Source organism: Patiria miniata, unplaced genomic scaffold (genome assembly GCF_015706575.1).
Source record: "Patiria miniata isolate m_02_andy unplaced genomic scaffold, ASM1570657v1 HiC_scaffold_28, whole genome shotgun sequence".
NCBI classification, from domain to species: domain Eukaryota; kingdom Metazoa; phylum Echinodermata; class Asteroidea; order Valvatida; family Asterinidae; genus Patiria; species Patiria miniata.
Genome location: NW_024037067.1, coordinates 2293231 through 2311664, shown reverse-complemented (window position 1 = coordinate 2311664; position 18434 = coordinate 2293231). Strand labels below are relative to the sequence as shown.

At 41.2% G+C, this 18434-nt stretch overlaps 1 protein-coding gene across 1 annotated transcript in view; it reads left to right on the top strand.

Moving 5' to 3' along the window:
• Positions 1-18434, top strand: part of LOC119734821 (aconitate hydratase, mitochondrial-like) — a 48102-nt gene that overhangs the window by 18460 nt on the left and 11208 nt on the right. The window contains exons 2-4 of the mRNA XM_038208395.1: positions 3695-3769; positions 5713-5859; positions 11648-11758. Coding sequence (XP_038064323.1) covers positions 3695-3769; positions 5713-5859; positions 11648-11758 — 333 coding nt within the window. The remainder of the gene's footprint in view (positions 1-3694; positions 3770-5712; positions 5860-11647; positions 11759-18434) is intronic.

Sequence of the window (18434 nt, the reverse complement as noted above, 5' to 3'; positions counted from 1 at the left end):
AGTTGATATTGAGGATTGTAAGCTTCTTTGCTCTTGTATGACGAGTGGTAGATGCGCGCACATGATTTGATGCTCCCTCGGCCCGTCTTGGGGAAGACGTTGCAAGTAAAGAGGATTTTGGAGAATTTGGGGAGGTTAGGCCCCCCAAAAAGTCTCCAGTTACTGGTCCGTAGCCATCGTAGTCCGTAGTCCGTCGGCAAAAATAAAAAGTGTTTTTTTTTTCAATGTAAGATGATTTCTCAAAACCACCAAACTCACTGGTTTGATTGGAATCCTGCTGCTGCACAATTTTAATGTGTTTTTGGATGGGGTTACGATCGAGTATAAGCTTTATGTGGCCTCTCTGGGCTCCCATATATTTTGCACTAAATTTAGTCAGGCACCACTTGCAGACGGTGTTGTTATTTTGCAAATGTGCGTCTGGAAGCCAGACTGAGGGAGCGATGGCCATGTATCTGGAACCTGTAAATGCTTTTTAATTAGCGCAATCTGTAAAGGAGCAGACTAATGACCAGCCTGGCAGCTCATGCTCTGATTTTTGTCTTTATCCAAATTTCCCGAAGAATGTTCGTGTTGGTCGAGATCGTAAGTGGGTGCAGAATTCTCCAGCCTTATGGCCTTGTCACGCCCCAACTATCGCATCGGTCCCAACTATAGTTGGGACTGTCCCAACTATAGTGCGGCAGTTGGGTCGGCCCAACTATAGTTAGGACTGGAGTTGCGCCGGATGCTTCATGCTTGATCTAGATCTTGTTGGATTAAATGTTCCGCGGCGCTGGCACCGTGTATTCGTCGTGCATGCATGCCGCAAGGCTGGCCGGTCACGTGGTACTGCCTAGTTGGATGAGTTGTCCAGCTGCTGGGTTGATTGTCCAGCAACATTTTGCAAAATTCATTGCCATGGCCGGCCAACTAGTATAGATGGGCCCCACCCATAGCTAATGTCAAAGGTCCCAAGTAAAGTCGGACAGTATGTAACAGAGCTGTAGGGAATGTTTTATAGTCGTCGTACATCAATGTAAACTATAGTTGGGACCGCCAAATAAAAATATTGCGGTGGCCCAACTACAGATGGTCCCCACCCATAGATAATTTCATTGGTCCCAAGTAAAGTCAGATGTGTATTAGAGTTGTAGGGAACGTTTTATAATCGTACAACAATGTACACTATAGTTGGGACCGCAAAATAAAAAGATTGGAGTGGCCCAACTATAGATTCGCCCCATCAATAACTAATTTCAGTGGTCCCCAGTAAAGTCAGACGTGTATCAGAGCTGAAGGGAACGTTTTACAGTTGTACATCAATGTAAACTATAGTTGGGACACCGCAAAATAAAAAGATCGGAGTGGCCCAACTATAGATGGGCCAGCCCAACAATGGAACTTACAGTTGGGACCGTCCCAACTATAGTTGGGACAGGCCCAACTATAGTTGGGACAGGCCCAACTATAGTTGGGCCAGCCCAACTGTGGAACTACAGTTGGGACAGGCCCAACTATAGTTAGGACAGGCCCAACTATAGTTGGGACCGATGCGATAGTTGGGGCGTGACAGCCTTACTGAGGTCACCTCAAGCTCCACTCTGAAGGATATTTTTGAGAGTTTTAAGGGGATCGAAGTGTCATCTGCAACATCAGCCGACATTTGAAGAAAAAAAAAGTTGGGGGAAAAAAAAACACACGTCGCTGCACCACTTTTGGTGCAAGCTCCATACAAGAAACCGGAGACTTTTTGGGAGGCCATAGGGTTAATGGAACATGTACGTCCATGACATAGCCAATTAATCATGATGATCCAAACTTGATGCTGGATGTATATGATTTGAAAAATATACTATCAGTTTAATTCCCAGTGCAAAGTTCAAAACATGGTCTGAGTCAGTTTCCTTGATGCTGGAATCACCCAGGGGTAATGTAAATCCTTCAAAACTGCTTTCAAGAAACTTTGGAGGCTTATTTAAACTGATGAGAAGTACACATAAAATGAAACCTGCCTTACAAGCATCATTTCATTATGAGGTAATCTACAATATAAATAGATGAATACCTTTAGTTTCTCGAGCAAAGTGGCATGGACCAAACTGAAATGGGACAAAGTAACTGATGCATGTACCTCCAAACAGACAGGGTCTATATGAAGATCCAGTATGTCATCTTGGATGTCAGTGGACTGACACAGTAATACTGCAACTTTCCCCCAGACTTTCCTCTGTTGGCAAACCTTTTTGTTGATGAACTTCATACGGTATTTGTTCAATCAAATGTTATTACCTTACCCCTATACCTGCTCTAGAAATGCAACAAGGTGCATCGTATAAAGTACGTAAAAGTCTATGGGACCTTGCTGTATTAATTGTATTGAGCTAGTGCAATAACAGCCAATTCTGAGACAATGGGAGCTATTTTGGCCTTGAGATTTAATTTTTGAACTGATGGATCTTGCTACAAGGGGCAGGTTTCTCATTTTGACATGTGTTGCATGGTTTTGTGTTCAGGGTTTTTAGGCAGTTATGTACCTCATAGGGTTAGGGGTTATGATAATGAAATTTGCCATGGAAATTTATTGAACAATTGTAATGTCATGATTATTAGTCTGCAAGTTAAAAATATACATGTAGGTAAGGTCTGAAAAGGGCATACAATTATGCAGAGGTTGTCTTAGTTTTATGCAAATTTATGGTTGCCCTGAAAGGACATTAGATTTTTTTTAAATTGCAGTTTTCTCTTATGACATACTGTAGGATATTTCTTTCACAACATCGCATTTTTTTCAAAGACTTCAGAAAATTGGTAATTGATCAATTGTGTCCTTTCAGAGTCACAATAAATATTGTACCTGCACTGTTTTGAATGCCAGCACCAGTAACTACATGTACATTTGTACAATCCCGGCCAAACTCACTGGGCCCCCATCCCCATCCCCATCCCCCGGCCCCGGCCCCGGCCAATGTTGTCTCTCATTGCGTGGTCTGTGCTCAAGTGCGAGATAACAACATTGACCAGGGGAGCGGGGACTAGGGGAGGGTATGCTTATTGTTTGGATGTGTCCCAACCATTTTGGCCGGGATTGTAGTTTGTAGTTTTTGTGGTGGAATCTTGGGTCATGTTGTGGAAGGTTTTTGCTCGATATCTACAGTCGCATATCATGTCCAAATGTTAAAAGAGGCATTTATGTTTGGTCCAGTCTATCTGCTGGTTCTGAACTTCACAATTACTTTGTCATTAATTCATGAACATACTTTGAATATGACCAACATTTGAATTTGTTGCCTCCAAACTGTGGACTGGTGACTGAAAAGTGTTTTTTTTTGTGTTTGCCACTGCGCAATTACTTAAATGTACCTGACCACTGAAGAAGTACTAACATTATTTATGACCAATATTTTGTTAATATGGAACCCTGATACCAGGGTTTGTTTCCGATAAAAAAGATTCCCATTGCACAATAAGATTAAAGCATTAGTTTGTGCGTTTGGTCTGACATACATGTGCATGTACATGTACAAATGCATTTTCCTGTTTTAAACAGTACGTTCAACAGCCTCAGAACTCTTTTTTACCCTAATTGACAACAACATGTAGTCTTCCTAAATGGTGCTCTAACCTGCTGATTTTGGGTTGAAATTCATTTTATGTATTATTGTGTAAATCTGATTTCCAAACATATGTATGTATGTGTGATATTTAATAACAGATGCAGTTTGCCTTTGCAACGAGGCTTCAAGCCAGAATGCTTCAAACTACAACCAATGCATGCCAACGGGCAAAGGTAAAGTAAATTGACGTGTGTACACAACTCATGTGTACACATGAACTGGTACTACATTTTATCCTCTAAATTTTTCAATAATTTCAAGATCTTGTTACTATTATTTTTATGAAATCTTCAAAACTTCAAAGCATTACAACCTCAAATGTGCTATCAAATTAACGGATAACAAGTCCTTTCATTTGAGTGGTGTGCCAATGAGATGGAATTTGGTGAAGTGTTTTGTTTGTCCCCAAAATAGGTTTTTTTTGGGGGGGGGGCCTAAAACGATGGATTTTAGGTAGTCATTTTGACACCTTGTTTTTACATGCAAAATGCAACTTTGTTATTGTGAGTTTTCAGTGTTGTTTTCTCTCTGGTTAAAAAAATGAAAAGAATCATAATAATACTTTTTGAGATACGTAGTTTTCAAAATGGTTGATTTAATTACTGTGTTTTATTGATTAACTCCTTTAGACTGAAAATACAGGGTGAGTCAAAAAGAAAGTGACCTGCATTCATGATATTTTTCTCTTAAAAAGCAATCAAATTTGATACACCAATGAAGTATGTCTTAAAAGAGGACAAGTGTTCTTCCATTCATCTGGATTTTTTAAACTGAAATTGATCTGCGCATGCTATCAGAAGTTATGCTTCACTAAAATAATTCATTTATAGCTGACCATGGAATGCCATTGAGCTGAGTGAGAATTTCAGATTACAGCACACACTGCCTTTAAAATACTAATGTGAGATTTTAATCATTTGAGGCAAGACAAACATTATTTCACTGTCAGATTTTGTGTTTTGAATATGAGGAACAAGTCAATTTTTTTTCTGAAATATTGTTGGCGATTTTTATCTGTTTTGCTTTGCAAGTTTTCGTTCATTCATGGACGTGCGAAAACATCCAAGTTTCATTGTATAATGGTATTCATCAGTTCATAGAATGGTAAATGATCAGTGGTGGACAGCTGAATTTGTAATGTCTTTATCAAAATAAATAGGAATAGAGTATGCAAATTACATGAAATTTTCACAGTTACTAGTCAGTGACATGTACTTTATCCCTGGGTTATTTTTATGAAATACAGCGAGCCACACATTTTTAAAATCATTTTTTTCTAATTCGGTCACTTTTGTTTTCTCACCCTGTACCAGCATCTCAGGGAGCTTACTGTAGTGCTGCTCTCCAGGGCATTAAGTTTCATTTCAAGCCATTTATTAACTATACTTTAATAAGGGAATAAATGTGTGTTCTGGATGTATTATAATACTCTGTTTAAGACCAGTGGGAGTCTGGAAAGAAGCTGAGGGTAATTATCACCCATCCAGACTCCCACCAGTCTTAAACAGAGTGTTTAATACCGACCAAACACATATTTATTCCCATTCATAAATACCTTTTCGGTCAAAAAAAAATCTTTTCAGTCCAAAAATCAAAACACGTCAAAAACTAGACGTTGCCAACCATTTTGTTCAACAATTTTACTTCATGTTTTACGAAACACCCCTCTGACTATAATATGGAATGCCCCTCCACAACTCGTTACCTTATAAGGACATTGGCGTGCGAGTCGCAGCTGGGCTGGTGTAGTGTGAATTTCGGACCATGAAATACTGATTCACTGGTAGTACATTGCGCATGCATACGTGAGGAATGTGAACGTTCAACCAATGAAACATTAAAAGGCACCGGATTTCATGGGAGTCCAAATTTCATGTGACACTGGAAAAGTGTTTAAGTCCAGCTAGCCATGTTTTTATCATCCGTTTAAGACCGGCCACGTGACGGGCTCTCAACCAATAGGAATGCGTAAACTGTCTTAGGTATTTATGAATATAAATGAACAGTATGTTGTAGCTATTATAATCACTTTGCTCTTGTATTTCAGCATAATTAAAGCAATGCTTAGCAGTATGATGTGTAACGCTCTTAAATAATCTTGATATTTTTCATATAGGTTGCTATTAGTCGGTTTGATGAAGACAAATTTATCAACTATGATGTAATGGACAGCAAATTGAAGATTGTGAAAGACCGTCTCAGGCGTCCTTTGACACTGTCTGAGAAGATTGTTTACAGTCATCTTGAAGATCCAGAAACACAGGTACACAAACAAGTCTGCAGTATATGGATAACGGTATTTACTTTGCGTGTTTGCATGGAGTACTCTTAGGCAAGCAGTGATTTTGAACTTGAGAACTTGCAAAGAAACTACTCACTGGTAGTCATGTACTCGTGAGTAGTTGGACCAATTTCCACAAAAAGAGAAAAAATGCCAATTACACACGTTTATTATGGTGTTCATGTGAAGTAACTACCGTAATTTTCGGAATATAAGCCGCGGCTTATACGTTGATTTTGCCCATGAAAATGTTTACTGTATTTATTCTTAGGACAAAACAAATCAGCATCTGTTGCCACAAAGCAAGATTTGTAGTGCCCCAGTCAGACGACACATGGTTGGTTGCATACTCTCTCAAGTGCTGCGGAAAAATGGTGTCATTCGCCGGCACAGGCTGCCGGGCCAAGCACTAACTTTTAGGCCAGGAACAGGCCGAGCCAGCCGGCAGCAATTCCTGGTGTTATTTCTCATCATCAATTTTCATTTTTCTTTTTAACAAGTATCGACCGTAAATGTTTTTATATAACTTTTGTGGCTCTTTTTATAGCTTTCGTAGTGCAAATGAAACGGGTCCAGAGCTTTTTGACTTTAAGTCTTCAGAATTTTGGAGGCCTTACAAAATTGAAACTGCCTCGGTCGGTGCGGCTTATACACCGGTGCGGCTAATACGCCGACGTCAAATTTTAATTTGCAGATTTTTGCGTGCTGCGGCTTATACTCCACGCGGCTTTTATTCCGAAAATTACGGTACATGCAAATAGCATGCGAATCACAAGATATTCTGCAACAATTTGGTTTCTTTACCATGTGAGCTTATTGCTTTCTGGGTCAATTCACCTGAAACATTTATTGTTGAGGGGAAAAGTATCAAAGAGCTTCCCACGTTTTTAATTTTCAGCCAAAGCATAATATGATAGATGATACATGTAAGCTAGTAGTGCTAGCATATACAGGTACGCCAACTTTCCTTGAATGTAGCCAATCAAATCAAAATAAGTGAGAATTTCTTACTCAATAAAGATAAGTGGCTTTAATTCTGAATCCATAAAGTTAAAAGTAAAAGACAAATATGCAATCAGATTGACCTTTCAAATGCCATGGAATTGGGTGTGCATACAAGCAATACAGATGGACAATCCTCGGCCAATATAGGGACTTGTGGTGTTAATGATGCGGTGCCAAGGTGTGTGCCTCAAACAGACCACCCTAGCTCCCATGCATGCTGTTCAGAGCCTGGAACTGTGCCAAAGCAGGCATGGCCAGTAGGTGTTCTGTGGACCACTGCACCACATACAGTTTTGTTCCGTAGTTCTGAGGACATACAATCGTCTGTGCGAGGTATTTGTGGGGACAGCAGAAAGTCCCCCCAACTCGGTCCTAATTACCGCAACAATGAAAAACTTCCCCACAACGCGGTGTAGGCCAGGGCATCCTTTCCCACATCACACACACATGCTTATGCCAAGGTTAACCTTTGGGTCATTCCGTGTCAGTTCAACACTATTTTGAACCCATCATATTGTACATCATATTAAACTAAGCTCTTTTTTTAGCATGTTAGTTTATGATGTAAGCAACAGTCTTGGAAAATTTTGTGATGGGCGCTCTTAATGTTTTCAAGTTATAATTTTTTAAAGATAGCATGTCCACAGGGGTTGCCCTTAACTTTTTTTTTGACTGGCCAGCCGGACCAGTTGGCTAGAATTTTGACTGGTCCGCCAAGTTTTTGATTGGTCCATCTTATACAGCGTGTACCCACCAGTTAATCAGTTTCACATAAGTCATAATTAGACTATAGTCAACACCCATGTCATCATGTCACCTGAGAAATTAGAGGTCTATTTTCTGCCTCCATGATCTGAGGCCGAAAATAAAAAATATAGTTCTGCCTCAGATTACATGCCTTTTAAAAATAGGGTCGGTCGGTCGGTCGGATTTTTGGGGGTTTTTTTTGCCAATTTTTTTATGCAGATTGAATGGGTTATTCAATTAGGCCTCAGTATGCGAAGTTTTAGTCTGATTTATTATTATTGCACTACGAAAGCTATACACAAAATGATGGCCTCAAAAAGTGAATAAAACCTACCTTAATTAGGCCAAAAAAAAGTTTTGCTACCGATTACATGCCTTTCAAAAATAGGGTCTGTCGGTCGGAAATTCTTTCTTTTTTTTGCCAATTTTTTTTATGCAGATTGAATGGGGTACTCAATTATAATAATGCGAAGTTTGGCAAGATTACAATATGCGAAGTTCACTAATTTTCCTCTGTATTGACTAACAAGCCCCCAGATAGCAATTTCATGTCATCAAAGTCAATTTGAGCAGTGAGAAAATACAAGCATTTTCTTAGAAAACACTTAGAATTTTTCAGTCCACTCTCATACGGTTTGTACACAGAGTGTTCATGAACTTCGTATATGGAAATCTTTCCCCTTTAATTAGTGTCAATATAAATATATTGATTACGTTCGATAATTTCAAAAAATAGCCTAATGGAAAATTCAGGTCGTTCGCACCATATGCACAACGCTAGTCAAGACGCGGGGAGCTGGCCAAAACTCCGAGGTGTGTGATACGTGCGTGCGTGGCGAGCGGCCCACCATGGGCCGACCATTGGCCGACAGACCCGTTTTTACGGGCAAACATTTCGGGAAACACACGGCATGTATCCATCCAAATACGAGTAGTGCGATCTCAAAATAACTCTTGAACACAGAAAATACATACACAGACAAGCTAGATCAATTCTGTAAATTAACTTGCAAAAATTTTCTTTCTCCATCGGTGTTTTCTTGGCATTTTTACGATGTCGAGTCCGACCAGTTGACAGTGGCCTACACTGCTAGCGCGCTATGGACTGGTTACCGCATTTTCATCATGTCTTCTAAATTGGCCCCTGCGCGGCGCGCGCGGCGGGAACCAGTCGTCACCATGTAATTATAGTCACCGTGACATCGAATTGCGATCGCGAAGCGAATTTGTAAAAATAACGGAGGTTTCTTTTGAAAAAAAGCGAATGAAAGTAAGAAAACAAAGAAATACAAGCATTTTTTGATGCAAAAGGGTTGTTGAGAGGTATTTTGTGAAGACAGAAAAGACAACAATATTTCATTTTTATTTATTCAATCTTTTTTTTGGGGGGGGGGGGGGGGAAATTGCCGATAACATTTTTAGGGTCGCAGCCTAAAAATAGGGTCGGTCGGGTAACCGGAAGCAGAACTATCCTTTTTTTGGCCTTATTGTCAATATATTTACATTCGATAATTCGTAAAGAATAATGGAAAATTCAGGGTGTTCGCACCATAGCCTATGCACAACGCTAGTCAATACGGGAAGCTGGCCAAAACTCCGAGGTGTGTGATACGTGCGTGCGTGGCGAGCGGCCCACCATGGGCCGACCATTGGCCGACAGACCCGTTTTTACGGGCAAACATTTCGGGAAACACACGGCATGTATCCATCCAAATACGAGTAGTGCGATCTCAAAATAACTCTTGAACACAGAAAATACATACACAGACAAGCTAGATCAATTCTGTAAATTAACTTGCAAAAATTTTCTTTCTCCATCGGTGTTTTCTTGGCATTTTTACGATGTCGAGTCCGACCAGTTGACAGTGGCCTACACTGCTAGCGCGCTATGGACTGGTTACCGCATTTTCATCATGTCTTCTAAATTGGCCCCTGCGCGGCGCGCGCGGCGGGAACCAGTCGTCACCATGTAATTATAGTCACCGTGACATCGAATTGCGATCGCGAAGCGAATTTGTAAAAATAACGGAGGTTTCTTTTGAAAAAAAGCGAATGAAAGTAAGAAAACAAAGAAATACAAGCATTTTTTGATGCAAAAGGGTTGTTGAGAGGTATTTTGTGAAGACAGAAAAGACAACAATATTTCATTTTTATTTATTCAATCTTTTTTTTGGGGGGGGGGGGGAAATTGCCGATAACATTTTTAGGGTCGCAGCCTAAAAATAGGGTCGGTCGGGTAACCGGAAGCAGAACTATCCTTTTTTTGGCCTTATTGTCAATATATTTACATTCGATAATTCGTAAAGAATAATGGAAAATTCAGGGTGTTCGCACCATAGCCTATGCACAACGCTAGTCAATACGGGAAGCTGGCCAAAACTCCGTAGTGTGTGATGCACTGTGCAGTGTGTGGCGCAGCCAACAGACCTTGTTTTTATGGTCGAAAATTTCGGGAAACACGATGCATTGTATCACGTCAAATACGAGTAGAGCGATCTCAAAATGAACTCTTGAACACGGAAAATACATACACAGACAAGCTAGATCAATTCTGTGAATTAACTTGCAAAAATGTTCTTTCTCCATCGGTGTTTTCTTGGCAGTTTACGATGTCGAATCCGACCAGTTGACAGAGCACGTGCCTGCACAATGCATAGCCGGGCTAGCGCTATCGATCGCATAGCCGTGCACAGACTAGTTACCACATTTTCATCATGGCTTCTAAATTGGTGCGGCAGGAACCAGTCATCGCTGCATTGAGCAGGGTTTACGCACAGTATAGTCACCGTGACATCGAGCTGCTTGCGAAGTAGTCATATCGCGAAGCGAATTTGTAAAAATAACGGAGGTTTCTTTTGAAAAAAAATAGCGAATGTAAGTAAGAAACCAAATAAATACAACAAGCATTTTTTTGACACAGATTTTTTCAGCTGGCCAGCCGGACCACTTGGCAAGGTGTTTCAGCTGGTCTGCCGGCAATTCAACTGGCATTTGGCCAGCGGACCACTGCTAAGGTCGAACCCTGGTCCAGGAAAAAATCTAATTTGTATATAATTTACACACGTACTTGTACAACAAGTGCACATTGACCTGTACATACCAGTACTTGCCCTTGACAGCCCTAATGTGTTGTGTCAAATGTTTATATACAGCATCTTGCTAGCTCTAGATAGTGGTGTAAATAGGGGGGGGAGTGTCATTGGTGGGGACACGTGTCCCCCAGTGGAAGTCCATATCCCCCGGTAGCGCCCCCCATCCCCCAACACAGTGTGAACAAGTTTTCAAAGAAGGCACTTAAAAATTATATATGGCACAATGGATATATGGGCCAAATGATTGTTTTTTTTTTCAATTCAAGATTTTTAAGGGGGGAGGGGGTTGTTAGACACCTCAGGGCAAGGACATCTACTGGGGGACATGTGCCCCCCACCCCACACCCCTACCCACCCCCCCCCCCCCCCTCCGCCCCCTCCCTGCTACCCCCATAGTTACGGTGCGTCTTAAGAAAATTTAAATTAGTAGTTCGTTTTGTTATTCGGCGCAGCGCGCGCAAGCATTGGCACAACGCACAGGCGCGCGCAGTTGCTATAATTCGTCGGATCAGTGCGCGACATCGCGTATAGCTGCAATTTAAAACAATTCAAAACATGATTCAGCAACTTTTGATTTGAAATTGAGATCCTAGAATGCTGTTTTTCTCGGAATATACAGCTGAAGCTGAACTGAAACTTCATCAGGTTAGTTGTTCAGTATCCTTCATTAGATTTTGATCACTTTTGTTGCTTCAAACGAACAAAATGCACAAATTACAAATGATGGACTATATCTTTAAAATTGTTGACCTTACACGTTCTATTTTGAATGAAGTCCATACGGTGAAGTTCGCAGTAAGAGTACCTGCACAGACATCAAAAAGTTGTGTCTGTGTTCGCATTTGTACCAAGTATGAAGCAGCTTTATTTGATAATGTTGTTATTGCTAGTGATGTACATGTAATGTGTGACCTATGTCATTGCAGGACATCGAGCGTGGTGAAAGTTACCTGAAATTAAGACCAGACCGTGTTGCCATGCAAGATGCTACAGCACAGATGGCTATGCTACAGTTCATGTCTAGTGGTTTGCCTCAGGTGAGTTATTTGACAGGCATTTGTTCTGTTTATAGCGGCAAGCTTGCTTGCTGTCAAACAGCCTTTACTACATGTATGTCTCTAAGTATGTCTTGAAGCGCACAATATTTGTAAGTAGAATGTTCGTACGTAGGTGGCCATATTTGGAGAATCAAAGTGAACTGGTCAAAAAGCGACAAAAGTTAATGTACAGCGTATGTCAAGATCAGTGCTTGTATTTCACACACCGTAGGGGATATGATGAACCCAAGGCAAATCCATAGCAGCCAGTTGTTTGTGGAAAACCCATGGACATACTATAGTGTTTTGTATGGTTTTGGGAATCTTTGAATGTTCACCAAGCTTATTTGTTAAAGCAGTGTCGGTTTATTAGTTTGAAGCCATGCATTTAATTCTTTTGTTTGTGATAAACACTAGGTACTTTCAGAAATATTTTTTATATTGCAGGCTATGTTCTGTACTTGACAATTTCAAACATGGTTTTAAGAAAACTTATTGATAATCAACAAAAAAGCCAACTAATGCTATCAAAACATTCCCATTAAAATACTTTTTAAAATATTCTGTGTCGGATTTCATAGTATTCATTGAGAGCTTAAACAGAATGATTTAAAAATTAAACGAAATGAAATATAATGTAATTGAAGTTTAATTATAATTCTACCGAGTCTATACCTAGCACTGAAGGACTTACGCGAGATTGCACCTGTCACCGGTATGTTTCTTTAGGTTGAGAGAACCCATTGTTAAACAAATGGTTTCCCCACTATATAACCACACCCGAGGCCCGTAATCCTCAGTGCATTGTTTGTGCGAAGTTGTCCGTCAGAAAAACGGGATGGGTAAATATTATGGTCACATCTCCAAAAGTTTGGGTGGGAACGTAAGTCCTTCAGTGCTAGGTATAGACTCGGTAGAATTATGATTAAACTTCAATTACATTATATTTCATTTCGTTTAATTTTTAAATTCTACCTCGCTATCCCTAGCACCTCGTCCTTACGTGAGATATTTAGAGACCACCCGACGGACAAGAACAAAAAGTCACCAAAATCATTCGGACTCGTGAACTTCAAAGATCATTTAATCTCTTTAAGCTGTATGTTTCTTCTCATACATTCTTACGAAACTACTTATCGTCATAACTTAATACTCAACCACTCTTTTGCGTGGTATTTACTTAAAACAATTCTGTTTCTCGTCTCTATGGACGGTTTGCTTACAATAAAGTAATACAGAATCTGGTGTGTTCCACCATTCTACAATTTTTTAGTCATGAGAACCGATTCAGCAAACTTATTTTGGCAAACTATCGGTTTTGTGTAAAATTTTGCAAAGGTGGCGGACTGTGTCCATCCAGCTGATTTCATAATAATGTTCAGCGGTGTTCCATGACTTAACGCAGCACTGCAGGCTGCAGCACGAGTACTATGGGCCTTAAATGTCCCTGTGTCAATGCCTGACATAGTCAGTGTGGACATGACCCACCGAGAAATTGTCTCAGTCCCTACAACTTTGTGAGGTCGAACATAACTGAGAAATAAATATCTCTTATCTTTCCTATGTGGGCGTGTCTTTTGCAGGTAAGTTTTCAGAACACGCATTACACAAAGCAAGTTGTCATGAGGATAAGCCTCCAATACAACATTAACAGGAGCTTTCCCTGCTTTACTAGTTTTAGTCAACTCAGAAATGACACAGGTTACACCCTTGGCAGTAGGATAAGCATTATCTAAATTCATTAATGCCAGTGTTTGACAACGCTGCCCTGAAATCAGGGATATAAGCATGACCAGTTTCATTGTTAGGTCCTTAAGGCTAAGGCTATTATTTAGCCCTAGACTTTTAAGGTAATTTAATACCACAGTCACATCCCATGTAGATGAATATCTTGGCTTTGGTGGTCGCAAGTTGAACGCGCCAGTCAAAAACCGTTTGACGAGTGGGTGAGATCCCACGGTGATTCCATTCTTGGGAAGCACCACAGCTGATAACGCACTTCTCAGAGTGTTCAGGCTGCTGTTTTGTGAACCATTATGAAATTGTTCATTCAGGCAGGCAATTACAGATGTGACATCAGCTCGAATTGAATTCGTTTTTGTGTGAGCATAGAACTGAAGCCATGTGCCCAGTGCTGTTCTGTAGCATCTCTGGGTAGAAGTTCGCCAGGACGCGATGATGACATCGGCAGCCCTTCCTGATATGCCCTGCTGTCTGAGTGTTTCCCTGACAATAGGCATACTACCAGTCATAGATGATCCCGCAAGGGATGCAGTCTATCTGAACAAGGGAGAGAAAGTAAATCAGATTGCATTGGCAATATAACTGGTGGATGAGCCAAAAGTTTAAGCATTTTTGGAAACCAAGACTGCGTGTGCCATAAAGGGACAATCAGTAACCCACATGCATTCTCATATTCAATTTTAGTGAGAACTTTGCCAATTAGGCAAAAAGGTGGAAATGCATAGAACCGAAACTGTTCCCAGTTCAGAGTGAATGCATCAGTATATGCAGCCCCTGGTTCTGGGCGCCATGATGCGTATCGGCATACCTGATGGTTAAGCCGTGAGGCAAACAAGTCAATATCGGGAACAAAGAATTTTTCTGTGATTCTTTTAAAAATGCCAAGATTAAGTTCCCACTCAAAGTCGTCATGAAAATGACGGAATGCAAAATCGGCCACAGTGTTTTCTGTGCCCGTTAAATGCGAGGCAGTGAGCCAAATTTCTCGGTCAATGCACCATTGCCAGATCTGTCTAGTCAACATATTGAGTGATTGGGATTGTGACCCACCAAAATGTTGTATGTATGCCACTATCGTGGTGTTATCGGATTTCACATGAATGTGAGTGTTTCTTTCACTCGAGAAAAATACTTCACGGGCAAGAAAACATGCCTTCAATTCCAAATAGTTAATGTGATGTTTGGCCTCATCACGGGACCATCGCCCCCCAATTGCTTGTCCATTAAGGTTAGCTCCCCAGCCCTCATTTGAGGCATCGGTTTCAATCATGAACCTGGGTAACTGACGGTGTCAATTACATGGCTAGCCTTAGAAGGCGGTATAGAAATTGTCATGTGAACCGAATGCAACACAAACCTGAGAAATGTGATCTCATGGGAGGGTGTGGTTACAGATTTATCGGTATTGACTGTGAAACCAAGTGCTTCAGTGAGCATTATTCTTGCTTGAACATTGTCTAAGCATTCTTTCAAATTTGTACCAAATAGTAATGAGTCGTCTATGTAATCACAAGACTCGTGCCCCATGCGCCTTAAAGACGCAATTAAAGGTTTCATTACCTTGGTAAATACACGTGGAGCGCATGAGAGCCTGAAAGGTAGGCATGTAAACTCGTACACTTTTGTGCGCCAGACAAAGCGCAGGAATTGTTTGTGTTCTCTGGCTATAGGCACTGAAAAGTATGCGTCCTTTAAGTCAATTGATGCCATGAAGCATTTAGCACGGATTAGCTGCAATGCAGATTGAATGGTTTCCATTTTGAAATGCGTATTTTGTACAAACGCATTCAGCCCTCTAAGATTAATTATGGGCCGGAATGACCCGTCCTTTTTGGGTCTGAGAAAAATGTTGGAAATGAATTCGCCATCACTGTGGCATGTCTCAACAATGGCTCCCTTTTGGAGCATTTTCTCAATTTCGAGTGAAATAATGGCTGCCTGGGATGCTGAATATTGAATTTCCTGTGGGATGCATGTTTGAAAAGGCCATTTTTCGAATTCAATATGATAATTTTGGATCGTGTTGAGAATCCTGATATCATTAGTAAGCTCTCGCCATTTGGCGACAAAGTGTGCGAGTCTACCTGCCGTTTTAAGAGCAATATCACATTTGTGAACGCTTGGGTTTATGTCGCTCGCTTGGACGGAGTGGAAACTGGCTTCTTTTTCTGGTATTTGCCCTTGTGCCAGTTGGGGCGTTGGTAGTTGAAACCTTTCCCCTGGTAATGTTGGCGTCTCTCGTTGCGCCATCGAAATTTGTCGTCCTTTTGCCCCGGGTTGTGCCCTGAGCCAAAACGATAACTGACCTTGTGGCCAAGTTTGTTAGTCTCTTGGATATTCTTGCACTGTTGGGGCAAGTTTTCCCCAAAAAGCAACTCTGTGACTGGCACTTGTGCCGAGCAGAGGCTCCCAAATTGTTGGTTGAGGTCTGGTTTTATGAGTTCTCTGCGTCGGAGATTTAACTCATAATTTGCGTGGCCAATAATGGCTACCGTGTCTAGTAATTGTGTGATGCGTGCTTTGGCATCGGCATCTTTGATACATGTACTCATTTGAGATTCGATGCAGGAGACTATGGGCACTGGGGCCTTAAGAAGAGCCTGCTGTACCTTTTGGAACTTGATGTCTGATGAGTGAGTTTTGGACTTGAGTGACGCCCATATTTCAGGGTTTACTCGTGTGCATTCCAATTGTGGAATGTTTGCAGGACGTTTGTAGTCCTTCAGTTTCATGCTGTTCTTTTCATCGGGGGCCTTGTGTCTCAGTATTTTGCCGACAACTGAGGCCAGTTTTTCGCCCACGGCAGTGCCGGCATCCTGGTCCGCGTACAGCTGTTCGAAGGGTTGTAAGACCTCCCCAGTCGTGTCTTCTCCTTCCCCTTGCTGTAGTAATTCACTTACTGCTTTGTCGATTTTGACAGAGCCCTCCCCGGAAGAGCTGCTTTCTTCTACCTTTTGTTTCTTTGCAGGTCGAGAAGTGAGAAGAGAGAGAAGTGAGTACAGCCGTTTGGATGTTATCCAGGGCGTCAGCCAGGGGTTTTCCTTAACTTTTTTTTTCACTGGCCAGCCGGGCTAGTTAATCAGAGTTTTCACTGGCCCGCAAGCATTTTCACTAGCCCGCATGTGCATATGCCATATATCTGTGTTTTCTAAGCAAATGGAACGCAGCGCCTTTGTTTACTTTAACAGATCAATACTCCAGAAAAAAACAGACGTAAAGAATACATTATCATTGTGTTGCTTTCTGAGATGTTTTATTTGAATCACTGCTTGCAGTCTTCTAACTTTAGTCAGAGTCTAGTGGTGCCTCATCCATCATGACATCGTCTTCATCATCACTGGGCTCCTCCTCGCTTGAGTCCCCTTGAACTTGACCTTCTTCATGCTGGGCCACTCCCTTATCTACACGTTTTGCTCGCTTACCAGTTTTGTTCCAAAGGTCAATGGCTGGCATTGGATCAAATTCTTCAATGCTGGGGGTATGAAGCATTACAACTAATTGGTCTGTGACGGAGTCATCAAGAAGACGTGTCCTCTGGTCTGTTTTCAGGAGCTTCAGGCGGCTGAAGCCACGTTCTGCATCGGCAGAGCTTGCTGGAATTGTCAGCATCAGGTCCACCATGCTGCTGATGTTGGGTAGCTCTTCCTGCACAGCTGGAATCACCTCTGCCCATTTGGAACTGGTGATTGTCTTGTATCTGTTGTTATTGACAAATAAAAGTATTTGAACATTATACTACAAACCCAGAGTTTCATTATTGATAACAAACTAATACTTGATGCAATTTTTTTTAGAAAATGTTATTTCTGCTTATAAAATTGTCATTTAATACAGAAAGGGCCCATAAAATTTACATATCTTACTTGGCATATAGTCTCTGTTTCAGGAGGTCCCACTCAACAGCTACTGCATCCGTATCCACTCCAGCCTCCTTCAAAACTGGCAGAAAGTGTCTCACCAGCTGAGATATATACTCGTCACCAAAGTCTGAAAAGAAAAATACAATTGTATTAATAAATAATAAGACTAGTTAACTTAATTAATAGAATTGTGGCTATCAATATCATGCAAGTTGAACCAATTCATTTTCCTCAACTTACCCTCTGCTGCCTGTAGCTCCATAGGCCAAAATGTGAAGCCAGCAATCCTGAAGCTAGACAGTACACCTCTGCTCATGTCTTCGAATCGGCCGTCAAGGCTTGTAACTAGGCCAGTCAGCACTTTGGCCATTGCTGCACTGATATCTCCACCTCCAGTCAGGGGCTCCCTTTTGAATATGCCAACATCACCAAAGTCCTGCAACTTGGGCGTCATCTTTCTATATTAATAAGAAGAAAAAACATTAATGAAAAGTTATCTGCAGTCAGGATGCTTTTTTCAGATCACCAAAACAATGAAGTGTTAGTTACCTTGTTTTGTATTTCAAAAGGGTTGCAACAGCTGCATCAATGGACGCCGCTACGTCTGCCACGGTGTTGTTTGACACTTGGGCTGTTAGGGACACTCTCGAGAGAACTGTCACCACATCCAACATGAAGTGAGCAAACTTCATCAGGTCATGTCGACAGAGAAATTTCGCGTACTGCTTGGCCTTCCCTCTTGCATCTGCAGACATGCCTTCTTCTACTTCAACCTAATGGAAAACAATTTAAAATATGTTAATACAAATTAGATTTTGTTAAACAAAGTGTATTATTTTAATCAAAAGTTTGATTGATCAATGTAGATCATGCAATAACTACAAACCTGTCGAAGGTGTGTCAGTAAGGCCTTATAGCCCCGTAGCATCTGCTGCAGTGCCCTCTGAAGATGAGGTAGCCATCTGGTGCCACCGACTCTGGTAGGTATGGCCACTGCTTGATGTTCCGCCTCAGCTGAAAGCTTCAGTCCACTCCTTTTCTTTGAACTTTTTCGGTAGTACAGATACAGATTG